This window comes from Carassius auratus, chromosome 46, assembly GCF_003368295.1.
Source record: "Carassius auratus strain Wakin chromosome 46, ASM336829v1, whole genome shotgun sequence".
Lineage (NCBI taxonomy): Eukaryota > Metazoa > Chordata > Actinopteri > Cypriniformes > Cyprinidae > Carassius > Carassius auratus.
The window spans coordinates 18,345,010-18,372,662 of record NC_039288.1 but is presented as its reverse complement, the minus strand read 5'-3'; the positions used below and the strand labels follow the sequence as shown (position 1 = coordinate 18,372,662).

The following is a 27,653-nucleotide window of genomic DNA, read 5'->3' as shown; positions in this document are numbered from 1 at the left end:
TCATCAGATGACCCCATTCTGTAGAGTTCCCTTCGTCAGATTTCCAAGAAAGACATGAGCCATAAAAGACACAGGGTTATTGAAAAAAGCTTTTTTATTTTTATTCCAGTTCTTTGAATCCGTTAACCAGGGATTTATCTAATATACAAATACCACACACATTTATAAAAAGTACTTTCACTGAAATTGTTCTTGTGTAAAAGAGGAGTAAAGTGCATATCTCAGACACGTTCTGTGATTTTTTTTTGTGTGTGTGTGTGTTTTTAAATCTTTAAGCTAAATCAATATATCGTAAACCAATATTAAAACATCATCAAACAAATAGTGCAAGTAAGTTCCCACCAGTCGCCACAGAAGGGCTTCATACACACACACACACATCTTTAAGCACCTTCATTGTACACGGTCATTGAAACATCTTTGCATTTTTACACACCGAGATAAAAACATTTTAAATGTCTTGTGTGAAGTGCAGAAACTTAACTTTCCAGCTGATTTTAATTCTCATTCTCACTTTTAATAATTAAATGCATTTTATTATTAATATTATTTCCATATTCTTTTGAATTCAGAGGATTTGATGTCAGATATTGTACACTGCATTGACACGTTCTCTCTTGAAAAACAGATAAAACCAGAACACAAGTGTGTTAGTGTCTTTATAAAACATCTTAGTAAAATATAGCCAAGGCTTATTTAAATATGCATAAATAGCATGAAAATCTGTTTCAGTTTAAAGGAGGCATTCAGATGAGGAACAGTATCAAAGTTGTAGATGTTTTCCCCCGCTTTATTTTCCTGTACATGTCAAGCACTTCCAAGACACTTCATATGTGAAAAAGCTGCTTCGCAAAGAGATTAGATATCAAGTTTGTTCTTTAACAACACTTCTTTGGATGTGTTACAATAGAAACACTTACAAATATCAACAATTTCACCACAGAACCTGAAATCCGTCCATGCAAATTATTATTTTAAACAGCATTCGATTTAATCAAGGGTCAATTTGAAATGCACAGTATAAATAATGACAAAAAAATACTTGCATTTTTTCTCTTTTGTTTAATTGCATGATTGACTGCAGATTAGTTTGGCATATTGTCATAACACGTGATTTTGGCTGTTAAAAAAATAACTTTTTTTTTTATTTATTATTATTTATAATCCTGAGTTTTTCTGATTAATTTTGCCTTTTTTTGTGGGAATTGTAAAAAATTTAACCGCTTCTGTGTTTTGCATAGTGGATTATAATGTGTTTTCCCGTGTTTAGGATTTAGCTTCACTGAAAACTGTTTAATTACAAAATCTGTCAGGTAATACAATGCAAACATCAAAGCTTCTAGCTTATTCAGCAGGACTTGTTTCTTTCTGCACACCTGATTGTCAATTTTTTGCATTCAATTTTCACTTACTCCATTGCACTGGACACACAGTCTATGAGCGCATCACCCTTATATTAGCAAACGCTGAAGCATCAAAAACAGCTTTAACAAATGCACATCCAAGATAATAACAAATCTAGTCATTTAAAAATCCCTGCCATCCCATTTGGAAGCAAAATGTCAAACAAAAATGTCATTCTCGTTTAATTTTACAGAGTCTGAACCCGGTTTGTAAAGACTTTGTGGCGTTCGAGGCGAGCGGCTGTTTCAGGGAATTAACAAAAGTCACTTTGTGGCCTCGGGAATGGGCGGAGCTCGTTCCAGTCTCACGGCCCAGGGGTCAGAGGTCGCTGAATAGAAGGCCGGGTGTGGCAGAATGTCCTCCCTCGCCACGGTGAAAGCAAACACGCCCCGTTTCCTGTCCGCATCCTCTGAGACGAGCTTTCTGTGCATCTCCCTGCTGTCACCGTCGACATCCTCCAGCGTTTTTCCTCCCGAAGGCTGCTCTTTCGGCAGCAAGGGGGCGCCACCGGTGCCTGGAAGCCGCATGGTCCTGTCTGCCTGGAGGGCGTTGGGATCTGGAGAGAAGAGGAAGTTGGTAGACCTCCAGGTGGAGGGTTTTCGTCCTCGTCGTGGGCGTGAGACGCGGCAGCTCTGACGCTTGATGTGTCTGTGAAGGTGGTCGGAGCGCGTGAAGCTCTTGTAGCAGTGCTCACATTGATACGGCCGCACGCCGGTGTGGATGCGCAAGTGGTTCTTCAGGTCGTAGTTGTGAACGAACTTAGAGTTACAGTGCAGGCAGATGTATGGCCTCTCGCCCGTGTGTTTGCGCATGTGAATCTTCAATTTGTCTTGCCTGAAAAACAGAAAAACAGCTATTAAAGGAAGAGGTCACCCAAAAATGTTAATTTTTACTCAGTAATGCATCCTCTGCGGAGAAAGTGTGCCTTCTAAGTTTGTAAATCTTCATCAGATTTGGAGAGATGTAGCACAGCATCACTTGCTCACTTTGCAGTGAATGGGTGCCGTCAGAATGAGAGTCCAAATAAAACATCATAATTATCCACACCACTCCAGTCCCATCACTTAATGTCTCAAAAAGCCAAAACCTGCGTGTTTGTAAAAAACAAATCCATCATCATAAGACATTTTTATCTTCAAACCCTCACTTCTGGCCAAAATGTGCATCCGTTATCCCTAACAACTCTTCCTTTAGTTAAAAAAAGTCCATCTCATGTTGTAAACAGTGTTGGATCTGTGCAGATTTCTCTCCTGATTGAAATGAGATGACTTTTCAACTGGAGGAAGTGTTATTATATGAACTCGTATTTTAGTCAAAAGCAACGGTTTGAGGTTAAAAGCATCGTAACGGTGGATTTGTTTCTTACAAACGCATCTTTTGGCTTCTCGAGACATTAACTGATGGATGTGAGTGGTGTGGATTACTATGATGTTTTTAATCAGATGTTAGGACTCTTATTTTGACGGCACCCATTCACTCCAGAGGATCCATTGATGAGTAAATGATGGAATGCTACATTTCTCTAAATCTGATGAAGGACTCATCCTAATCTTGGATGGCCTGATTGTGATTAAATTTGAGCGAGCTGTTCTTTTATGTTTAGGTTTTGAGGTTTTCGTGCACACTGTAAGAATCTCTGCAAAACCTCAAGATGCATCATGCACGCAGAAAAACGTACGTGCATGCAGAAAAACACAGAGACAGGTGTACGCCTTCGTACTTGAAAAGCAGACAGCTGCAAGTTGCTCAACAGTAACAGCGACCAAAAAAACACGAAAACCGGATTTAGTGTTCCTGTTATGTGGTATCCAGATGAGTTGTCCAGAAGCTCAAAAGCCTTCGTTTGATCTATTTCTCAGTCTAGATCTCGCTCATCGAAATTTCATTCCTCTACAGAGCGTTTGAGCCCAAAAGTGAAATGTAGGTCTTATATTAACATCACTACTCTTTGGCTTTTATTACAGTGTGGAAACCTCATGCGGCTCCGACCACAGTGATGCATAAAGTGTTTCACAGCAGGTTTGTCCTTATGATGCTGCTCTAGTTTTCATGTGCCAGTTCACTGTTGTTATACTGAAGCTTAGCTCTTCGGCTTCAAAGAGGCATTTTATTCTAGTAGACAGTCTGTTTAATTTGTTTTTAGGGGAGAGTTTGCTGCTACATGACAGCAAGTCAGAATTGTTGCAAGTCAGAAAATTGTTTGATTTCTTTAGTATGTCTGTTTCTGTTTAGTGTGTACACTGTTCATTTTAAAGTGTTGTTCTTGTACTCTATCTGTTTGAATTGATGTTAAAAACAGTCTTGAAATGTTATGTGCAGATGTGCTTTTGGACAGCATTGACTTTCATTTTTAATGGACGCTTTTGTTCTGCAGATAAAGGAAAGTCATAATGCTTTAAAATGGCATGAGGGTGAGTAAATGATGACAATATTTGTAAAAAAAATATGCAAGTCCAGATTGTGGTCTCCTTTTCATCCCATCATTCCCATCAACTATTACTTTAAATAAAAGTTGTGTTTTTATTTAATAATAATTAATTGATAAATAAATTAGAAATAATGCAAATAAAATGTTAGATTAAAAAAATACAAAAATTAAATGTTAAACAATATTTATAACTATAATTATAAACAATGTTTTTTGTTTTAATAATAATTAGAAGTTTGTAGATGGATGCAAATATAGCCACCATCATTTCCATCAACTATTAATATAATTAAAAGTGGCAAAAAAATAAATTATAAATTAAATAAAATATATAAACAAAAACTATAAATAACTGTAAAAATATTTAATTGTAAAAATAAAATATTATATTGTAAATAATAAAATGAAATGGCAAAAAATAATTGCAATACTTAGAAATGTATAGAAAAAAATACAATATGCCCACCATCGTTCCCATCAACTATTGCTATAAATAAAAGTGGATTTTTTTATAGTTATGTAATAATAATTTAAATGAAATAATTTTTAAAAATTATATTTATATTTTATATATATATATATATTATAATTATAATAATTTTTGTTATAGTAATTTAATAATACTTTTAATTTAAAAGCTAAAAACAATAATATAAAATAGACATCAAATTTTATAATAATGTCTTATTTATACAAAGTACTTCTATACTAATATATGAAAATATACTTGACTAGTGTGACTTCTTCATGTTCTCTCATTTGTGTAGTATTGAGGGCTCAAGTGTGTGGTACTCTCTTTAGTGTCACTTTAACCCGACTCACCTGGTGAAGCGGACCTCACAGATGGTGCACATGTAGGGCTTCTCTCCGGTGTGTGTTCTCATGTGCCGTGGCAGTTTTCCCGCTCCTTGAATCACCTTGTTGCAGATGGGGCACTGCTGCGACGCCTTGGGCTTCATCTTCCTCTCCTCCTCCAGCTGCCACGGAGGAAACAGCGTCCCGAGATGAGAGGCGGAAAGAAAACTCAGGTAGGACCTCAGGTCTGCTCCCTCTTTGATCGTTCCGAGAGCGTGGTCGGAAGTTATTCCCAACGCTGGACTCATGAAGTCGTTGAGGAAGTCTCTGTGGAGGACAGGGTTTGAAGGCTCATCCTTCAGCTCTTCTTTGATGATTTCTTTCTTGACTGCAAGGTCCAAAGGGCCGTTTTCCAACGAAGCATTGGGAAAAGGGTGGGAAGGATGCCGCGGCTCCAGAATCTGAGGATAGCCTGGTAATTCTGCTGCCCATATGGGAGGATAGAAGCCTGGGAGAAGGGGTGAGAATCTGGTGCCTGGCACTTTCGGATAGAGTCCCTCTTGAAGTAAGGACTCTATTGAGAAGTCTTTCAGTGCCCGTCCCTCCAATCCCTCCGGGACTCTGGGTTTCTGGGCTTCCGGAGTGTCCGATTGGTGTCTTTGGGTTTCTTGAACGTCCCGGTCTGTCGTCGGCGCTCCTTGTTGGGAGCTGCATGGTGGGCTGTCTGTCCTCCCGTCCTCCAAAACTTTCAGTTCCTTTTGGTTTTCAGCCTCTTGAGTGGATTTCTCGCTATTGTTGTCCTCAAATTCTCCATCTTTGGAGTCGACCTCTTCTTCCATTTCCTCCTCCTCGTCTTCTTCGTCCTCGTCTTCATCGTCCTCCTCTCCTTCCGGGGGTCGGTCTCCTCCACCTCCTCCCGTGTCCATGATTTCCAGACACACGTTTATAATGCAGGGAATTTCCAGGAGCCTGGCGGCGCTCAGGATCTCCTTGACGTTGGATGCAGTTATCGTCAGCGTCGACGTGTATGCGAACTCTAGAATAGCCGTCAGCGACTCCGGAGCCACGAAGTCCAGCTCGTAGATGGCGTGTTGGTTGGAGTCCTGGCTGGAGCCGGTGGCCACCGTGAAGAGCTTTTTGAAGTACTGGCTGCAGGCGGCCAGGACGGAGCGATGGGTGCGGTACTCCTGGTCCTGGACCACTAGGATGACGTCACAAAGCAGCCCGTCCCGCCGCTGCTCATTAAGACTGCACAGGACGTCATTACTGTGGTTCGGGAAGGGGATTCCGATCAGGTCCTCGTCTGTGTGTGCCATCCTCTCCGAGGAGTCTGTGCACAGGTAGAAAAGTGAAATTGGTCAGAGCTGTCATGCATTAAAATAAGACTGTGCTGCTGAAGAGATATTTATCGAAAACATGGATAAAAGTGTCTGTTAAATGAATACAAACTGATAGAAACAGCAAGTGACACAGTAAATTAAATGTGAAATTTTGAAGTAGAAACTTTTAACTTTGAAAAATCAGTTATTATTATTTAATAAAATCATGCAACGAATATATTTTTTCATTCATGGTTTAAAAGTTCTGTTGCTCTGCACTTTTTATTCTGCTTATATATATATAATTTTTTTTTTTTTTTTTTTTTTTATTTTAATTTGATTGAATGTTAAAGGATTGGTTACATTTATTTAATTAGACAAAATTTTTGATGATAAATCCGTATTAAAGCATAAAAAACAGAATATAGGAAAAATAAAAAAGATTTCATTCTATGAAGTTTAATTGTATTTTAATTTGACTGCATGTTAAGAGATTTATTAAATTAACTTCATTAGAACAATAAATCAGGAAAACAAAATATAGGTAAAATAAAATGATTTCGCTCTATGAATTTTAATTGTATGTTAAAAGATTGATTAAATTCATTTAATTAGACACCATGTTTGATGATAAATTTGTATTAAAGCATAAAACAGAATCTAAAAACACAAAAACTAATGAAAAACAGAATATGGGAAAAATAAAACCAATTTCACTATATGAATTTTAATTATATTTTGATTTGATTGCATGTTAAAAGATTGATTAAATTAATTTCATTAGACACTGTTTTGATGATAAATTCATATTAAATCATAAAGCACAGAATTCAGAAAGAATAAAATAGAAAACCCAAAACAGAGGATTGATTTCACTCTGTGAAGTTTATTTATAAGCAAACAAATTATGTATTCATTGTCTAACAGACAGCATTTACTTTCCCATTAATGGTATAAAATGAATATCAGAATAAATATTAATAACAAATGGAACGGAAAAAAGAGCAATATTACAATAAATTTATTTAAATTAAGATTTGAGCTAAAGATGCATGTTTCTGCACTTTGTGAACTTGTATTTTTGCACTTTGTGGTCAAAGAAGATGCGTGACACAATCAGATAATTAACTGGTTCCCATAGAGCGTCTGAGGAACAAATCTCTGTTTCTGATTGCGATCAAACATCATCTCCACTGGCTTCTGCCTTTCACACCATATACAATGATAGCACAGGCTACTTTTCTGTGAAGGCCTCAAAAGATAGCGCATTAAATCTGATGGTTTTGCATTGTGAGAAAAGCTGACACTTATCTTTGTCAAGTTCGGAAAAAAATACAGCACAGGAAGACAAAAGGGGTCAGGCTCTAGTTTCTGCTTTCCACGGGAAAAAAGTGTCAAGGCATGAGTAAAGGTAACCCACCGCCCACAGATTCACTCACGTTTCAATGCTATTTCATTACAGTTACTTTAATTGACATGCATGTCTAGTTTAGCAGTGCACTTCTACAGAACAAAAGCTCAGATGCTCTTAAACTACATGCAGAGTTGAATGGAGCCTGAATTATACCTGCGGATTCCCTGAAATGTTTAAAGTGACTTTTTAAGAGGCGTTTTGGCAGCATTGTCCTTCATTCATGGCTATGAATAGAGTTTAATCTCAGCGTGTCTCGTCCCTGTGGTCAATGCATGCTCCTAAAACAACCTGTCCGGCGAAGTAAATCAACTTCTGGTGTTTTCAGGTTTTATTCCTTGTACATTGTTTGTCTTTATTCTCTGTTACATTGAGCATTTTAACATCCCTTCCACTGTTGCTAGGTGACGGTTGCAATTAGAACATATAGTCCACTAACAAAGCACACATCTTTTAAATTAAGATCATTGTTTATCAAACAATGTCGGCCTTCAGGTAAATATATATATATATATATATATATATATCTTAGTCATGCATGATTAGTTTGTTCCTTGCTTAGACCTTGTATGCGTCATGGTGTCAGGGTTATTATAGTTAATTAAAACTGAAACTCAAATTAAAACTATTTTTCATTTCTTGAAATTAATATATATTGAAAAACTTAACTTCAGCTAGTTGCCAAAGCAACATTTCTCATTTTAAATTTGAATAACTTGATGTATTAAAATAACTAAAACATAATGAATAACAAACCATATATATATATAGAGAGAGAGAGAGAGAGAGAGAGAGATAAAAACGACAAAAAAAATGTAGTTAAATACAGATATCTAACTAAAATTATTATTACTACAGAAAATATGTATATAAAAAAAAAAAGATTCAAAACGCTAATAATAGCTATAATACAATTTCAATAATTTCTAACACTGACATGCGTGACATTTTATTCTTTTTTGATTGTGTGTAAAGAACAAAACACAAACTTTCTGCGAAAAAGAGAAAGACGGAGGAAGAGGGAAGGATGAGATCTCATGTCCCCAGAAGTTCCCCGACAGGTTGGGCAAACTCAAAAAAAAAAAAAAAAAAAAGGTGCTCCACCCTGGAAAATCCTGCCAAGTTAAATAGCATCCGGAGCTAAAAACAACTCTAGGGAAGGAGGGAAAAAGAAGGAAGAGAGACAGGGTGAGGTCTCCCACCCACCCTGGGAGCGCATGCGTTCTCCCTCCGGCCCCCCACACCTCCTCATTCAACCCCAAAATTACAGTGTGTGTGTCTGAGCGCCGACGGACCCCTCCACACACGCTTAACACTCAGTAACTCCTTCAAACCTTGACAATTTACTCCTTCCATATGACACAGTCTACACAGACACACCACAGACTTCTGCTGCTTATATATACAGCTAATTATTAAAACTACAAATTTATCTACTTGAAAACCTTTAAGAAATCCTTTTGTGTTTTTCATGTCAGAATGTATATATATATATATATATATATATATATATATATATATATATATATATATATATAACTGTACTTGGAGCTTTTATTTGATTTCTGTTGTTTTTAGGTTGACTGTATCCTTAACACACAGGAAAAAATCATTTGCTTTACTTTTTTGGTTTTGTTTTCCATTGCAAAAAAAAAAATAGGAAGCTATTAAGTTGTTTTCTTTAAAAACAATTCTATAAAAAGTAAAAAGAAAAAAAAAAAGAGAATTGAGTTATCTGTAAATGAGGTCAGAAAAATAATCTTGTTTTCTTTTGAATTAAGTCTATTTTTCTGATCCCAATGATAGATATTTGTTCTTGTTTTAAAGCATTAAACACTTTGTTTTAATGTTTTTTTTTAGAAAACAAGACTTAATACCTGAAGTCAATTTGATTTTTTTGTCTTGTTTTCCTGTACAAATATCAAAAAGCTCTTAAATCAAGATACATTTAGAAGGAAAATTGCTTAAGATATTAAGTCTTATTTTATGGAAAATAATAATAATAAAAAAGTGGGGTTAGAAATATAGACTTGTTTTCCCTTTGAATTAAGCATAAACTAATTAAAATTTTTGTTCTGCAAACAAGACATAGTTTTTCTTGTTTTATGCACAAAATATTAATCACTTTTTAGACAACAACTAAATATCTTAAGTGAAGTACACTCTCAGAAAAAAAGGTACAAAAGTTGTCACTGGGGTGGTACCTTTTCAAAAGATACAACTGTGACAACTTTTGTACCTTTTTTTTCTGAGAGTGTAAATGTATCTTGATTCAAGAATTGTAGATCTCTGTAATGGAAAACAAGACTGAAGAAGAAAATGGGTTTTTGCAGTGAAACTCTCATGCAGACTGATGCATTCATTGTCATTATCAAGCCGTTGTTCCCAGCATGTGGACACAAACTGACCGACACACACCTCAGTGATAGATGCTATCTGAAATCCTGTGTCTCTGCTAGTAACGCATTAGATCAGTATCTTGGACCGCAGCTCAGTTTGTCCATCTCTAGACAGAACATCAGTTCATTGTGAAATGATTTGATGATCTATTGGAGTGTAGTAGATTTTTTTTCTGCAGATGTGTATCGGATTGCTTTGTGGTTTGCCTGTTGTTTCTAATGAGAGGAAGATATTGTGTTTTTCACTGAGAAATATTTTCTTTTATAATGTTCAAATGCTGCTGTCATATTTTGGCGGTCAGACATTCCTTATAGTTTCAGTGAATCCAATTGATTTGTCTGTGAATGACATGAAGACTCAAATGCAGATTTGCACAGATTTGGTTAAATATAGTATACATTTTTTTTTTTTTTTGCATAAAATATTTAGCGAATGTATTATTATTATTATTCAGATGTTTGAGTCACTCTGTGTGTGTGTGTGTGTGTGTGTGTGTGTGTGTGTGTATATATATATATATATACATATTAAGCCAGTAAGATTCAGGGACTATATCAAGCACATTCTTTTTATATTATCTGGTTATATGTATTTTGAAAAAATTCTACTTTTTTTTTTCGTTCAGTAAATTTCCTAAAGATTTTTTTCAAAGCATTTTTTGAGCTTTTGAACAATTGGAAAAATAAATAAATAAATAATATATATATGAATACAAATATTTTTAATACAATTATAAAATTATTTAAAAAAATGGTTAAATGGTTAATAAAAAGAAGCATTTTCAGATTCTTATCAGCTGCAGGATAATCTGAGGATCTAAGAATTATGCTCCGCGTTTGTTCTGGTGTCTTTCTTAATCAACAGTTTGTGGAAAGAGGTGAAGAAAATACCCTCTAAAGCCCCACAGAGTGCCACACACTCATTTCAGCACATAGACATAGTGTTTGTCATGAGAAAAGAAAAATGCATGCATGTGTGTATCAGTGTTTCCAGCACCGCTATTCAGAAGCAGCACTGCAAACGAAACAAACAAACAAAATTAAGCTAATGGTTTTGCTTTGATATTGCGTCATCCTCATTGTCAGCGTGCAAAAATTAACACACAGTGAGCACGTTTTGATTCACAAATCCGCTCAGCTCAGATCACTTTAAATGAATCATTTGTGAATCAGACTGAATTGAGCGCCTTTCAGAAATTAATGCATGCTGTGTCATCATCAATAATAACCTTTTTTCCTATTTTCCTTCTTGCATGTTCATACATCACTAATTCTGAGTTCAACATCAATCATAATGTGTCATATCTCAAAACATAAATGACATAAGTGAGTAAAAACCCAAACTACCCCCTCAGTCTTTGATCATCCAGAATAACACACCTGTGTTTGATGTTTGAACTAAATACGTACACACACGCAACTTTGATCAACATCTTAACTGGGACAAACACTTTAAGACTTAACAGGTAATAGTGATTGTTTGTTAATGTGAAGTCAGTGCATGCTAACTGTATTGTGCAGGTTTAATGCATGCATTTGGTGCACGGCGGATGCTTCGTCTGACTTTGTGACGCAAAGATGACCAACTCTTGATAGGGTAGAGTTACACCATCTTCTCCAAAAGTTAAAACAGTTCACATTTGTGTGAGATATTTCATCATGGCCTCTTTAGGGAGGCAGGAGCGAGCGCGTGTCACGCTGCTCAGACTGCTGCTAAATTGGCTAAATCCAGCCGTGGGTTCGTGGGTCCTGAGGGAGATCATTTAGGGGCCTCACCTGCAGCGGCACCTGTAGGTTTTAGTCTATTAGTGCTTTGCAGAGACTCACGGCCCTGTTTACAGAGCTCGAACCACGGTGCAGCAATCAGCCAATAGAAAGCTGTGGATTTGAATACGATTCGTCTCGGTCCTGTAGATGATGAACGCTCTGCATGTGAACAGTTTCTGACATGCACGTATTGTTTCCACAGTCTGGATGATAAATGGTGAGGTTCTGCCAGCAGATTTAAAACTTGCATTAAAGTTTTGAGTATAAATATTGCTCTTTGGCAGCCAATGTGTGTGTGTGTGTGTGTGTGTTTGTGTACCTACTTTGGAAATATTTCGAGGACAAATTTTTACCCAAAAGTGAGCAAAATCTGACAAAATTGCCTAATATTGGGGACATCCTCATTTGTAAAACTGGTATAAAAAAAATTAAGTAAACAAGTTTTTTTTTTTTTTTAAATATGCAGAAAGTTTTCTTTGAGCGGTAAGGATGGGTTTAGGTTAAAAAGTGTAACTATCTGTATATAAAAACAATAGAAGTCTATGTAATGTCACCATTTAGATATTGTTATTATTAATGTTATTATTATTCAATTAAATATTAAATAATTATACATTACTAAATTTTATATATATATATATATATATATATATATATATATACACACACATACAAGTAATTCAGTACTATTTAATATTTAATTGTTTTATTATAATTTCATAAAACTATATTTTATATTTATATAAAATATATTATCTATCTATGTAAAAGTAATGAATCATTTATTTTTATTTGTACATTGTGTGTGTGTGTGTGTGTGTGTGTGTGTGTGTGTAACTTTTTATATATGTCCAAGTTACTTGTCAAGCAGTCTAATACAGATCGAGGACAGACCACAGACTTAAACCAGGAGCTTGTTCAACAGAGTTAAAGAAAACATAATAAAGTGCGGCGTGTAGGTTTGGCCTCGAGTCTTGGCCGGAGTTCATTTAGAGTTGTGCTGTATATTTGAGCTGCTTTTCACCCGTAGACTAATTCACCCCGCGCCAGATCACAGCGAACGTAAATGACACTTAAAGAGCCTTGTTAGAATTACACACAGCCGTTGTGTAACGTCTGCTGTAATTCATCTGTTGGGTAAATATATGAAGTAAGACGATACAGACACCTGCATCACGCGCTTCTGCTGCTACAAACAGTAATTTACACTGTTTTTACTCTGCGTTCAGCCCTCTTCAAACACACACACACGCTCACCTATCACCTTAGCACCCTTTTAAAACCTTTTGAAACATGTAAAAACTGTCTAAACTTTAGTAATTCTAACAAATCTAGCTGCATTTGCTTTTGTGTTTGTGGTGGATTTAGCCAAAGCACGGAGACGTCCCCATCACAGTCGTGACACAGATCTCTGATAATATGAACAGCAAAAATCACTGTCTGACATTTTCATATCTGATCTGGGCAAATTCTGTGCAGAAATAAATCTGATAGCTATCTGATTTTTGCGACGTGACGTCAATTTGGATTTTTTGAAAACTTCCAACCCAAAATTGATCATAATCGATTTATACTTTGAATAAATCATAGTTTGTACATAACTATATTTTATTCTCCTATAGAAAATGAATTGTTAAGATGACTATGAGGGTCAATCGTGTGTTTAGATCAGTGGGACGCATCGAAAAGGTCAAGAGAACGGCCTCTTTAAATAATAATTGGCACTTTCTTACATCGTGTGAGCATCAGATTGTTTCGATAACGCTTTGCTTTGATACACATCAGAGTCAGCGGTGTGTGGTGTAATTGTGGATTTGCTGTGTCATTATTAGTTGATGTTAGTTTGCGTTTACAGCGGGTGAAAACTCCACACTCATTTTCTGGAGACGACATCTAAAGAATGGCCTAAATGATTACATGAGTCATCAAATTACTGCCTACAGACGTGCTGTTCTATACCTAAAATGCACACAAACACACATATTTTGTATAAATCGTGCATATTCTGACTCAAACACACACTTTTCTCTCTTGAAAACAGGTGAACTGGGCTGCAGCGCACTCACCCGTTCAGATCCTCAGGTGTGTGTTACTGTACGGCTGATTTATTCCAGGTCTAAGTGTGTTTCAGATCCGAGCCTGTCTCATCTCCGTGTCTGAGGGACGTGAAGACATCTGTCCATCCCGACTTCCCGAGCGTCTACTCTCCATTCACAAAAAACACAGCTGAGCATCCAACTACAAGCCCAAAACAACGGCGCACGCGGACAGACAGAGAGGTTTGTGTGGACACTGACAGGAGAGAGAGAGAGAGAGAGAGAGAGAGAGGAGGTGGATCTACTCGAGAGCAGCGATGTAGTTTTTATAGCTGGGTGGGAAGCTCAGGATAATAATACCCATCCTCCTCCACAACACAGTTTAAGCTCAGTATGTAATAAAGCCCATGGAGCACAAACCCTCTGATTTGGGGTCAGACAAAATGAATTTTTAGTTTTATGCGTGAAGGATTTGCAACTCGAACTTGGGCACAAATGAAGGAAGAGAGAGAAAAGTACCAGTTCTATAAATGCATGTGCTGTGACTTCAGAAGATGAATTAGACGGAGGAACAAGGTGGAAAACCTGAAGTTCAGATTTTAGTGTAGAAACCAGTCAGTTTCACAATTAATTACTCTGTAACTGCAAGTGACACACTGAAGTAAACATTAAATATTGCAGTAGATTTTTTTACAAGCAGTTTTCTTGTAAAATGTGCTCAATCTCCATTAATTTAATCTATATATATTACATATTACAGTGTACTATTCTTGCTTATTACTAACTAAATACTGCATGGTAAACAATATATGATATATGTTTTTGTTTTATTTTACCTATTTTGGCATGATTTAAATATATTTAATTCAATTAAATTTCAATTAAATATATATATATAACAGTGCTTTAAGTGGGCCGGTATGCACCGGTACTCAGTACAACCACTTCCAAATATAGCTCTTGAGCATACCACTACTTCTCTGTGAGCCCAGAACGTGCTTTTACGTTCATTTGGACATCTGTTTTAATAGAGGCTTTAATCCTTTGCCTGTGCTGCCACTTTTCAGAGCACCCTTCACAATGAACGCTTCCTAATTCTTCCTAGTTCGGAGTATGGAGCGAATCATTTGAATAAATTCGAGAGTTCGGAGCAGGTTCGCGAATCATTTGAGTCAGTTTGGTGATCACGAATCATTTGAATCAGTTCGGAAGTTCGGAGCGGCTTCGCGAATCATTTGAATCAGTTTGGTGATCACGAATCATTTGAATCAGTTCGGGAGTTCGTAGCGGGATCGCGAATCATTTGAGTCAGTTTGGTGATCACGAATCATTTGAATCAGTTCGGGAGTCCGGAGCGGAATTGCCAATCATTTGAGTCAGTTCGGGAGTTCAAAGCGGGTTCGCGAATCATTTGAGTCAGTTCGGTAGTTCGGAGCGGCTTCACGGATCATTTGAATCAATTCGAGAGTTCGTAGCGGGATCGCGAATCATTTGAGTCAGTTTGGTGATCACGAATCATTTGAATCAGTTCGGGAGTTCGTAACGGGTTCGCGAATCATTTGAATCAGTTCGGGAGTTCAAAGCGGGTTCGCGAATCATTTGAGTCAGTTTGGATGTTTGAATGCAGTAATGCAGTAGCTCTTTCTAAGGGTATTTTTTCAAAATCCTTTTGCACATTTTATTTATGTTCAGTAGTTCTTTCTAGCTCAAGCAAATCCACGAACTAATAAAAGGATTTATTATTAAGGTCGACTGTTGACTGCTGTATATAAAAGCCCTTCAATATAGTTTTTGTTACCTCAGGGGATGAGAGGAGTCATCCAAAAAAATAAAAAATAAAACAGAAAATATATATATATTTTTTTTAGCTATAATAGAGTACCGGCACCTCTTTTGGACCACTTAAAGCACTGTATGTATATATATATATATATATATATATATATATATATATATATATATATACATAATGTCTGTATATGTATAAGTTGAAATACTAAAATAACGAAATAACTGATAGATAACAAAACACCACAAACTTTCACTGAGAGGCAAACAGAAAATTCAAAATATTAATAAAAACTATAATAGTGCATCAGTGAAACTAAAATAACACTGCCGTGCACAAGAATATATGTCATATAATGCAGTAATAGTAAGATTAGTATGCTGTATATACTGTAGTGTGCATATACTATATACTATATTTACAGTATGTAGTATACTGTTTGCATTGTTTCTTATGTGGCACATAGAACAGATTAGCTGCTTATATTTTGCATTTGTGTCACTTTAATTAAATTACATATTCTAAAATGGCAGAATCGAGACATTATGATTTTCTAGTTAATTAGAAGTTGTTTGTTTTATACATGTGGTTTGACCCATATTGCAGTTTAGGAAGTGTGTTCCTCAACAGGGCTGTTTAATTTCCCTCCGTTGAAACTGAAACCAGAGGTTGACGGCTAATCAGTTATTTAACTTGTAAGCTTATACTCAAGAGTTGTGTGAAGAGTACATTCGTTCATTCATTCGTTCATCCAGCTTTTATTTACTCTCATTTAATGTGGTAAAAGGGAAAGATGAAAGATTGTGGTTTAATGTGGTTTTCTGCATATTCATCTGTAGCAGGTGCATTGCAAATTGTATGTGTTTAATGCACCTGCTAAAGATAACCTCATTAAACCATATATGTGACCCTGGAGCACAAAACCAGTCTTAAGTCACAGTTTTTCGAAATTTAGATTTATTAGTGTAAGTTATAAGTTATGATAGGACATTATTTGTCTGAGATGCAACTATTTAAAATCTGGAATCTGAGGGTGCATAAAAAAAAAAAAATCAAAATACTGAGAAAATTATCTTTAAAGTTGTCCGAATGAAGTCTTAGCGATGCATATTACGAATCAAAAATGAAATTTTGATATATTTACAGTAGGAAATGTACAAAATATTTTTATTGAACATTATCTTTCCTTAATATCTTGATGATTTTTGGCATAAAACAAAAATCAATAATTTTGACCCATGTTTTTTTTTTTTTTTTTTTTTTTGGCTATTGCTACAAATATACCCCAGATACTTAAAACTTGTTTTGGGCTTCAGGGTCGCATTTTTTTTTAATATAACAGTATTAGTCTCTGATTTGCCACTTGTGTTCAGTCAAATTTAAGTTTTGTTTGTGATCATCAAAGATTGTCACAATCAAAAAGTTTAATCAGCCAATCAGCTCGCTACACGTTTCTGTAAGCAGACAGAAAGATTTAACTCTTAAAAATGGCAGACAAATACTGCTTGTCTTTCAAATCTATTGTTTCAAAACCCATAAAACTATTACAGTCTCTCTCTCACTTGTGTTTTTTGGCACTGTGACATTTTCCCGCCGTGTCTGTCTCTTTAAATAATGACTCGACGCTTTAACACGGACAGGATTTCCTAAATGACATCAAGAATCCACCTAGTTATGTAATTTATGACAGATTCATCGTGACCTGCTTTTTTTTTAAACCAGCACAGTTACTTAATACCAAATCCAGTGTTTTACTGGGGGATTCTGGGTAAAGGGTAATTTCGATGGACTTCTTTGTCCTGCTGTGAACGTGATGACAATAAAGTGTGAAAATTAAAGAGATGGAGAGATTAATTATGGGGTTATTAAGTTAAAAACACTCACATGCGACATTATTTATAGGTATTCTCACTTAGTTGTCTTAGAAACTTCAGACAGGTGATTCTTAGTAAAATGATGTTTAAATGCTTAGTTTGATTATCAAATCATATAATGCATATAATGCACAAAAACAGTCTTAAGTGACATGTTTTCAAAATTGAGATTTGCATCATCTGAAAGCTGAATAAATAGGTTATGATAGGATAATTATTTGTCCGAGATGCAACTATTTGAAAACCTGGAATCTGAGGGTGCAAAAAAATCTAAATACTTAGAAAATCATCTTTAAAGATGTCCAAATGAATTCTAAGCAATGCATATATTACGAATCAAGAATTATGTTTTGATATATTAAATGCTTAGTTTGATTATCAAATCGTATAATGCGATGCAATCCAATGATAATTGAGAGATGAACAAATAAATGTTCCTCAAAAGCCGGAAGATCATAATTGAGACTCACATTTGAAAAAAATTTCTATTAAAAAAAAACAATATAGATAATCAACTTTAGAACAGTAAGTGTTCATCTTGAAATATTACTTACAATATTAAAGTTATTATTTCACTTACTTTATAAAAATCAGTAAAGATTTGACAGCAAAATCGCACGAGCTGAAGGTGGACGTTTGTACAATTTCACTAAAAGGCCTTTTACTTGTTAAAAAGTCTGAGTGATCGGTCAGACGACAGAAGGCGTGGAGCAGATTGTGTGTGACAGGTTTAACAGTAAAGTTTTGATCATGTTAATTATTTAGAAACATGCATATCAAATATGATGCAGCAGGATTTATAGGGTTAAAGAACCATTTAATGTAGTTAACATGACGTGTCATTGTCGGGTCTTCAGATCAGTGTTTGTGGGATCTTTAAAACATTAATAAATTGATAATTCTTTAAAGAACTGCTAAATAAAAATAGTTTGTATATTTGTAATTAATATTATTTTTAATGATTATTTAAAAAACATTCTATGCTATTTTAATAATATTGTTTATATTTTTGTTGTTTTGTTTTTTATTTTTTATATCTTCTGCTTTGATTTAATTGTAGTTTTAGTCATTTTTATTTGTTTTAAATATAATTTTCATAAATTTTTATTTCAGTTTTTTTTTTGTTTTTAAGTTTAGTTAATGTTTATTTAATTTTAGGTAATCAAACTAACTATAAAACTAAAACAAATTTCTCAGACATCTTTTGCAGCTAAAATGCAGTGAAAATTAGAAAAAAATATTTATTATTATTATTATATTATATTATAATTATTATTATTACATTTTTTTTTTTTTTTTTTTTTTTACAGCTGCATTCAGATGAAAACAAGATACATTTAAAACTGCGACTGACATTCAACTTCTACAAACTATTGTGTGTTTGGTGACCTTGTAATGCCTCACTTCAGGTAAGGTCAAATCTTTCTTTCTTTATACAAATCAATTCTCCATTTCATGTTTTGTTGAGGAGAGATGTGCTGATGTTTGCACCTAGCAACCGCACCAAACATCCTAGCAACTGCATAGAAACACCCCGGCAAGCAAACATCTCAATAGCGTTTTTCGTAGTCAAGCACCAAAACATTGATTCTGATCCTGTGTTCAAATCTGATGCACAAACTCTTCAGTTTTCTATTCTCTGTTTTCTAAGCCTTATTTTAAATGTGGGACTCCGTGCACAGATGTATTCTGGGAGTGGGGGCTTTGGTGCTCCAGGGTGTGGGCTTGTGGGAAAAATGTGTCATCTCTGCCCACTTACAGACAAACCCACCAACTAGGGTGGGAAACCGTGTCCAAGGACAACGCACACACACACGAACACACACACACACACACACACGGAGCCCAAAATATGCAACAAGGTCATCAGTGAACCCCTCCACACTCCAACTCCTGTTTTTACTGGAAGTGTTGTGTCTTTCGGACAGTTTCATCTGTGTTATCTGCACACACACACACACACACACATATATAATGGGCGTTTTTGGAAATGCTGCTGCTAAGAAGGTTTTTATCTGTGATTTTTAGTTTGGTGAGTCTGTGTGAATGTGGACTGCATATCGATTATGTCTTAAATTTAATTTTGAGATTTTTTTTTTTACATTTCATGCTGAACAAGGTCTAGAAACGACAACATACAAATGTGTCAGAACGCCACCTTTTTTTTAAATGTGTGATTTGTTATCGTGGCTTTTTAGGCGTTGACTTGTGGTGCAGTTGGTCATGGGGATGAACACTTTCAGTTTGTTGCAGCAAAAGCATAAAGACAAATTATGAGATGTATACATGCTTTATTGTGTAAAAAAGAAAAAAAATGCATGCAAAGAAAAATGGCATTAGTGCAGTAGATGATTAAATACTGTTTTTGTACTCCTCAACAAGATTTGGCATTTTTGTGCTAATGCTAGAAACGCAAACAATGTGCATTAGTGAAGTCGTTTAAAAGTTTAACCATTTTATTTAAATCTTTAACTAGTTTGTTAATAGGTGGGAGTTGCAATTAAGTATTAGAATAATGCAAACAAATTCTTTCTCTTTTCATATTGTAACCAATATTTGACTTTTTTTTTTAGTTTAACCAAATAATAATATGCATGAGTGAAACAGATGCTTTATCAGACGCATTATAGTTCCTCGGAGCATGATGGGAAACGGTTTCATTCTGCAAGCCTATCAAAATGCATAAAAGCTAAATAGTACAATTTACATTTATGCAATTTGAAAGACATTTATCCATTGCATTGAAGGTAAACATATTATTAGTTCATGCATTTTCTGGAAATCGCACACATGCTCTGCTGTCTGAGCTACAGGAATTACAAATTATTATCATCGAAACCAATTAGCTTCCACAATGATTCAGTAATTGACACACCTTCAGCAGAAAGGTCGGGACTCGTGGTTCATGTGTGAATCAGAATCTGAATCAGAATGAGCTTTATTGGCAGGTATGTTCACACATACGAGGAATATGTTTTCATGACAGAAGCTTCTGCAGTGAAACAGAATGACATGGACAGAACACAAAGACAGCTACTTAAGCACTCAAAGAGACTGAAATGTGCATGTCATCAATCAAACTAATCATGCATGTGAAACACACCTCACACGTGTGTTTCAGACAGATGGAGTGTGTGTGTGTGTGAGGGTGTGTGTTTTGTGTTTTTTGAGATGCTCCTTCTGAAAGGACATTTTTTGTGGAGGATTGTGAGGGGGAGGCTGGCCGTGTGTGTGTGTGTGTGTGTGATTATGACTAGCCCCTGTCTGCCCTCAGGCCCTCTGGCTGTACCTAATTAAAACCAACCAGGCTGCAGGGCACAGGAGACAGATGTCTGTCAAAGCACACACACACACACACACACACAAGATGCAAGTTATCATAGTGATCAGTCACACACCGTATGCATATATGCCGCTTCATGCAAAAAAATGCAAGCACATATCACAGACATGTTCTCACACACACAGTTCACAGATGTCTATATTGATCATGGCACTGGATATTTAGCTTTCTGTACGTATGTATATATATATATATATATATATATATATATATATATATATATATATATATAGTGTATTTAATATACATTTTAATTATTCAATATAGTTTATAATGTATAAATATCCAAATTATTTGCACTTGATATTGATAAGCTGAACAGTTAATAAAACAAACAATATATATATTATACTAATTTATTTGAGATATATACATATGTATGTATGTATATTTGTGTATTTATATATTACATATATTATGTATTTATTTACAAAAAATATGTATATAAGAAAACTTTTTTTTTTTTTTTTTTTTACAAATATTTAATATATGTACATTTAATATTATATTATATTATATATTTATATAATCAATAAATAATATATCAATTTAATGTCATATATTTACATTTAATTTGATTGATGCTGACAGTCTGAAATTACACGGAAATCTACAAAAATGTTGGGAACTGTATTTTTACCCAAGCTGGAACTAATTTGATTCGCCTGACAGGACATTTCCTTCTTTTCTTTTTCGGAACACATTGTGTCAAGTTTAATTTTAATACATTATGTCTCTTTTGTCTTTGTGCATTAGCAGTATATCCACCAAACCGCTCTGAAGATATCATATCATCCACTGAAAATCATATTTCCTGAACGATATCCAGACGATGATTCCTCAATCAAGTGAACTTCCTGAACGTCACACAATACAAGCCCACAGTCAGTCCATCAGGCCGCTCGGATACCTGAGGAATCTGCTCCAGTGTGTGTGTGTGTGTGTGTGTGTGTGTGTGTGTGTGTGTGTGTGAGAGGTCGGGGTGGGTGGATCAATGTGTCCTTATTTTAAACTGAAAGAGTGAGTAGTGAGTGAGTGATAGCCCACACACTCATTTCTCTCTCTGTCTTTCTGTGCCTCTCCTCTTTTCTCACACCAGTGGGTGGACCCAGTTTCAAAACCAAAATCTTGCAGCAACATTACAAAACAGCCAGCTTTCCCTCTGTCTCTCTCTCTCTGTGTGTGTGTGTGTGGTTGATGGATCTCGGTCGCTCTACGTAAACGTGTGTTGTGGTGCGTCGTCCTCAATCCTGTGTGTGTGATCATGTCAAGCGTATGTGTGTGTGTCTCTAATTTACCCAGAACGGCGGAGAGAGGAGAGAGTCTGGGAGTCAGTGACTCTTCTCACACAGGAAACACCTACAGGAGTTTAGATGCTCCCCAATCAGCTGCTCTCACTTTTCATAGAAGACCAGAGGAAATCACTCACACACACACACACACACACACACACACACACACACGGGCCCAAAGCGTTCAGCTGAAATCACATCAGATCGGCTTTAAATTCAAAGAAAGACGCGTCAGCTAAAAGAAACTAAACTATGTTACAGTAGAAAGACATACTGTCATAGTAAATACAGCTATTGTATAGAATATAGTTGACAGATATCAATGCTTACGTAGTTTGGTTATAGTGTGTATACTCTAAAATAAAATCATGAGGTACAGTCAAAGATTATTATAGTAAAGTCAAATAAAGCTTTATTTATACCATAACATGTACAGTATAGCAAAGTCTAATCAAGTTTAGTAGTAGGAAAATAGAAAGTTTAGTTATTTTACTATTTATGGTATTAATGCACAGTTACATTTAAAGAATAATTAAATAACCCTAATTTCTGTCTAATCTAGTTCTAGAGAAGTACATTTAGTTATAGCAAGTCTAAAAAATGGTTAAAGTCTAGTTATTGATTAATCTAGATGTATAAAAGAGTATAGTTTATTGACTAGTAAGGTTTGATTATAGATAGCACAATATAATTAAACATATATCTAGTTCAAATTAGGATTCTGGTGAACTGATCATCAGTTTTTAGTTTATCCGGAAGGGAAGAGCTGTATGGAGTCATTGTTTGAGCAGAAAATATTTTCTCCTTCGACCCAAATTTGTCGTTAATTTCCTGTTTGTGATGAGGGATTAGTCATGTGATGTGTAGGAGCAGCTAAAGAAAAACACCTGTTGAATTGTTTAAGAAAGTTCATTGATTTGACCATAGGGACGGACTTTAGAAAGTGCGTGACCATGTGACCTGCTGAATTACTTTTAAAAATGGCATGCTGTGACATCAGAATCAGGTATAGGGGCGGACGGCTGTTGAATATCTATTGTTAACCGTTTAACTGGTGAATTAATTAGATGTGAGGTGTGTGTGTGTGTGTGTGTGTAAGAGGTGAGGCCATGACAGTTGTTACACTTTGGGCTTTACCTAAATCGCCAAACAGGCTTTTTTTGATGATAAAGAGAGAGGAAGGAAAATGACAGATAGACAGGCAGTATTTGACTCTCTGTGTGAGTGTGTTGGCGGCTGTGTCATCAGAAACCTGTTGTGTGAGCGGATGTGAATCCCCTAACTTTATCTCACATTGTGAACTGGACAGACTGTTCTTAATAGGTTTCTTCAATGCTTACAAACACACTTACATGCACACATTCACAGAAGAGGCTGTGTTCGCATGTCTCCGAGTTATACTTGTGAAAGTGAAATTATTTCGTAACAAACCACAAATTTGTTTTTCTCTGACTAGCTGAATTAAATGAGAAGATTTACTCGTTCGGATTAACATACTTGACTTTTGTAAGTGTTAATATGTGGTTAGCTGGTCGTTATTACAAAGTTTTATTACCCAGCCCCTGATGTGAGGGTTTGTATCAGCCTGACGGGTTTATTTTGTGATCATGAAACTAGCACGGATAGAGATGGTGCAGAGATGTGATGTTTTTTCTTTTTTTTTTTTTTACATTTTAGTTTCTTTAAAACATTGCAAACCAGATAAAATCTCTCATATTTCTTCTTCTTTTTTATTTCACATAGCCATCCTGTTTATTTTGAACAGTTCTTCTCTTTAACTTGATCGTTCTGATCATAATTGGTACTTTTCTGTGTTCTTTTTTTTCAAATTACTTTTCTATAAAAATAAAATAATATATATTTTTTTTAGATAGAAATATTACCTATTAAACAATTAAAGAATCGCTTAGCTAGCAACACCACATTGTCTTAGACAACAATTTATATAAGGATGTTTTAAATCAATCAAAATTGTAAAGTAATTTATAATGTTATAATATTTTATGTTATATTATGTTTTTTTTTAATGAATACAGCTGTTTAGAATTTTTTAGTTATCAAAAATTCCTGAAAAAAAAAAAAATCTAAGTTTTCTAAAAAAAATTAAGCAGAAACAGTAATAATAATGTTTTCTTGAGCAGTAAATCAGCATTTTAAAATGATTTCTGAAGTATCATGTGACACTGAAGACTGGAGGAATGATGCTGAAAATTCAGCTGTGAATCACAGGAATAAATTATATTTTAAAATATATTTAAATAGAAAATAGATGTTTTAAATTGTAATAATATTTCATAATATTACTGATTTTACCATATTTTTAATCGAATGAATGCAGCCTCAGTGAGCAGAAGAGACTTTTTTTCAAAAATATAAAAAAATGTACTCTTTGAACAGTAGTGTATGTACATTGTGCGTGTGTGTAGTTTGAACTTTTAAATATATTTCTGTTATGGAAATATATAGTTTTGTGCTGAGCTGTGTTTGTGTCTATGTGTGTGTGTGTGTGTGTGTGTGTGTTTGACATACAGTCATGTACCCAGCAGTGATCTAGAACCGCTCTGAGATCCTGATCATTGTTCTGGTTCCCTCGTTCCCACACCTTCCCATGGCAAGAGCCCACGGAGCGCAGCGCACTCTCGAATGTTTGAGAACACACCGGTGTAAAAGTATCCGGCGTGTAACAAAAGCTCGCTTCAGATCAGGTTCAACTTTGATAAACCTTGTCCTAGTGAGTCGACAGACAAAGGCGTGGTGCGTATCCCGGCATAACCTCCCTCGCTCACTCTGCTCCGTCCCGCTCTCTCGCTCTGTTGAGTGTGTAAGAGCGACGGAGAGTTATGGACGCGGGAGTTTTTATGTACTGTAATCACGGCCTGTTAGCGTGGGGTTAATCAGTGCTGCTCCAACACGTCGTGATGGATCTGAAAGCAGTTGCTTGGCATTGAAATCTGGTGTCCGTCACAGCCACAATTAAAATAAATGAATAATTGAGTCTGGCGGTCATCTGCCCATTCACCTGATACACTGTGTCCCTGACCACACCGAACAAAGCTCCCCCTCTCTCGGTGTTGCTTTAATGAGAAGTCTATACTGTATTCACACAGTGCATTGAATGTACATGTTGGATTATTTCAGTCTTTAAGCCCTCAGATTCATTCTGTGATAGAGTCTTGGCTTATGTTCACAAAGAGAGCAGATGAATGATGTTTCCTGTATTCTGTGGTAGACATGACCAGTGCTGCTCACAGTTTGACTGTACGCGAAGTTTACGCAAAATAAGTCTCAGCTGAAAACATGCTGATGAGGGTTTTCAAAGCAGTTAAAAATAATTAGAACATTCATTTTCAATTTTAGATTTTGAATTCATTTGAAATGTATCAGATTTTCTGAAATTCAAATAGTGCAAGACATTCCAATATCCCATAAAGCATTGCAAATGATGTCACTGAATCAGGTTATGGTACAATATAAACCTATAAGTGATCGATTTTAGGTTGAAAATACTATGTTTGACGTTAATTGCAACAATAAAGTATGTAAACAATATATGTATGTAAATTATGCATATAATATTAAATATTTTAATATATATAAATATATATATATATAATGCATAATAATAATAACAGACCCTATTGAATGTGTCGTAGTCAGTTTTAAATGAATGATTAGATTTTCCATGTAAATATGCAATAATTTGTCCCTTACAAAACAGTACTGTGATAATACCATTAATTTTGTACTTGCGGTTTTTTACTTATTTATTGACACTTAGACTCCGATCAGACTCTTAAGTTTTAAACATAACATTTGCACGACTATCGAAACTGAAAACAAGTGCAAATATGTTTTGACTTTTATATAAACTTTCCCTTTCAGTTTTATTTGTGTTCCCGTGCTGTTTTTGTCGGCTTGCTTTAGGGGCCTAATCAATAAAAGCTGTCGATGGATTGACCAAAGCCTGATTCTTCTCAAACGTGAGATCTCTTGCAGGGCAGCACTGAGGGATGCTGCGATAGCATCAGACCCCCGTCCCTGCCCTATCAGCTCATTTTACTCTATTAGACTTTCTAATTAAAGAGACTGTGAGAACGAGGAGGTGGGGGGGTCCCAGACTCTCTAATGCACTTTGCATACACTCTATAAAGTGACAGATGCACAAGACGAGCGAACAAATGCCATCACAAACCCCTTCGATTTCACTACAGACAGTGATGGAGCAGTCAGACAGACAGCAATTAAAAGACACTTGATGAGACAGAGAGAGAGAGATGAAAGAGAGAGAGAGAAGTGGTTGCTGACCTTTAGGTGTTGCTGGTGGAGTTGCGTCTTGGAGAGAAGTCTCTGCGTGTCAGGAAACAGACTGCTATCCTCCGACTCAAACATGTGAAAGTGAACACAGACGAGAGAGAGAGAGAGAGAGAGAGAGAGAGCGACAGGGGGAAAGAGATAAGCAGAGGAGTTGCGTTTTGCACAGAAGGTGTGTCGTGAATCAGGGAGAGAGAGGAAGAGAGAGAGAGAGAGACACTAAACAAAAGTTCACACCCACCCAGCCCTCCCTCCAAACCAAAAGTATGTTGGCAGCCGGCCGCTCGTGTCCACCTGACATGCACCTCGCTATGGGAGGAGAGACACACACACACACACACACATACACCTGCAGACGCTGGTAGGTTGTCATGCTCTGATAGCAACATGATCATCAACACGTTTACATTTAAAATAAATGCACACACACAGTGTCATGTGTTATTCTGCATTGGTTCGGAAAGTGTTCAGTGTTGTTAAAGGTTTTTAACAAATGTAATACATTTTATTGAATTTTTTTTTTTGTTTTTTTACATAGAATATCAGATTTAAAGATTTATTGGTTTGTATGGAAGCCTGATTTTGTCATGGGATTAAAAATATATATATATTTATAAAAGGTAATTACAATGGTTTATTTCACAAGTTGGCCTTTTTTTCTTGGAAATCTGAGAAAAAAATTTATTACAAGGGGAAAAGGCAGAAATGTGACTGAAATTGCAAGATATGAACATTTATTTATTTATTTTTTTTTTTTTTTTGCAATTCCGAGTTTATTCAATTTAATATAATTAGTTAAAAAAAGAAAATCTCAGAATTGCGATGTATAAATTGCAGTTTTGAGAAGACAAAATCAGGATTGTGGAATATTAAATTTAATCTCAGAATTCAGACTTTTTTCTCGCAATTCAGAATTTTTCTTCTCAAAATTAATTGCGACTTTTTATTTCACAACTGTGATTTTTTTCTCCTTTTTTGCGTGTTTACATCTCACATTCTGAGTTTATACTTGCATTCACTTTGAGATATATACATACTCAGAACTGCGAGAAAATAAGACAGATTTGTGAAATAAAAAGTTGCGATTACCTTATTTTATCTCATATTGGAAACAAGCTTCCATAGTTAAAAGTTCATTTAATAGAGCACCTACATACTGTTGGTCAAATGATTGTAGCACATTATCTTTTGATATAGCATTTTTTTTTATAAATATAAAAAGCTGTTTGTACCTGATCTGACACTAAGAAATTACTTCTGTTTGTGCACTCCAATGTAATCCCATTATTTAGTCGTTTTACTTAATATTTGTGAAAGAATAATACCATACTACGTATTTGGTGAATACTCATCTAGTTAAGTAAGCTGCATATGTATTGTGTATATTGATCACGGCGCCTGTAGAAGATGTGTATATGGGTGTGATGTGTAAATATGTGTTGATTCTTCCCAGCATTCAGTGTCTGTGCAGTAATGGTATTAAAG

At 35.4% G+C, this 27,653-nt stretch overlaps 1 protein-coding gene across 3 annotated transcripts; it reads right to left on the bottom strand.

Annotated features, from left to right (window-relative positions):
• Positions 1–93: 93 nt before the first annotated feature.
• Positions 94–26,472, bottom strand: LOC113064456 (zinc finger and BTB domain-containing protein 7C-like). Of its 3 annotated transcripts, XM_026235318.1 has the most exons (4): positions 26,163–26,472; positions 13,590–13,723; positions 4,655–5,957; positions 94–2,238 (listed from the first exon to the last, which is right to left on the bottom strand). In XM_026235318.1, the coding sequence occupies exons 3-4, from the start codon at positions 5,941–5,943 to the stop codon at positions 1,668–1,670; spliced, it is 1,860 nt and encodes a 619-aa protein (XP_026091103.1). In that variant the 5' UTR covers positions 5,944–5,957; positions 13,590–13,723; positions 26,163–26,472; the 3' UTR covers positions 94–1,667. The 3 variants fall into 3 exon arrangements, with proteins under 3 accessions (XP_026091103.1, XP_026091101.1, XP_026091102.1); XM_026235316.1 differs by lacking the exon at positions 13,590–13,723; XM_026235317.1 differs by lacking the exon at positions 26,163–26,472 and having other exon boundaries at positions 13,590–13,780.
• Positions 26,473–27,653: the final 1,181 nt, after the last annotated feature.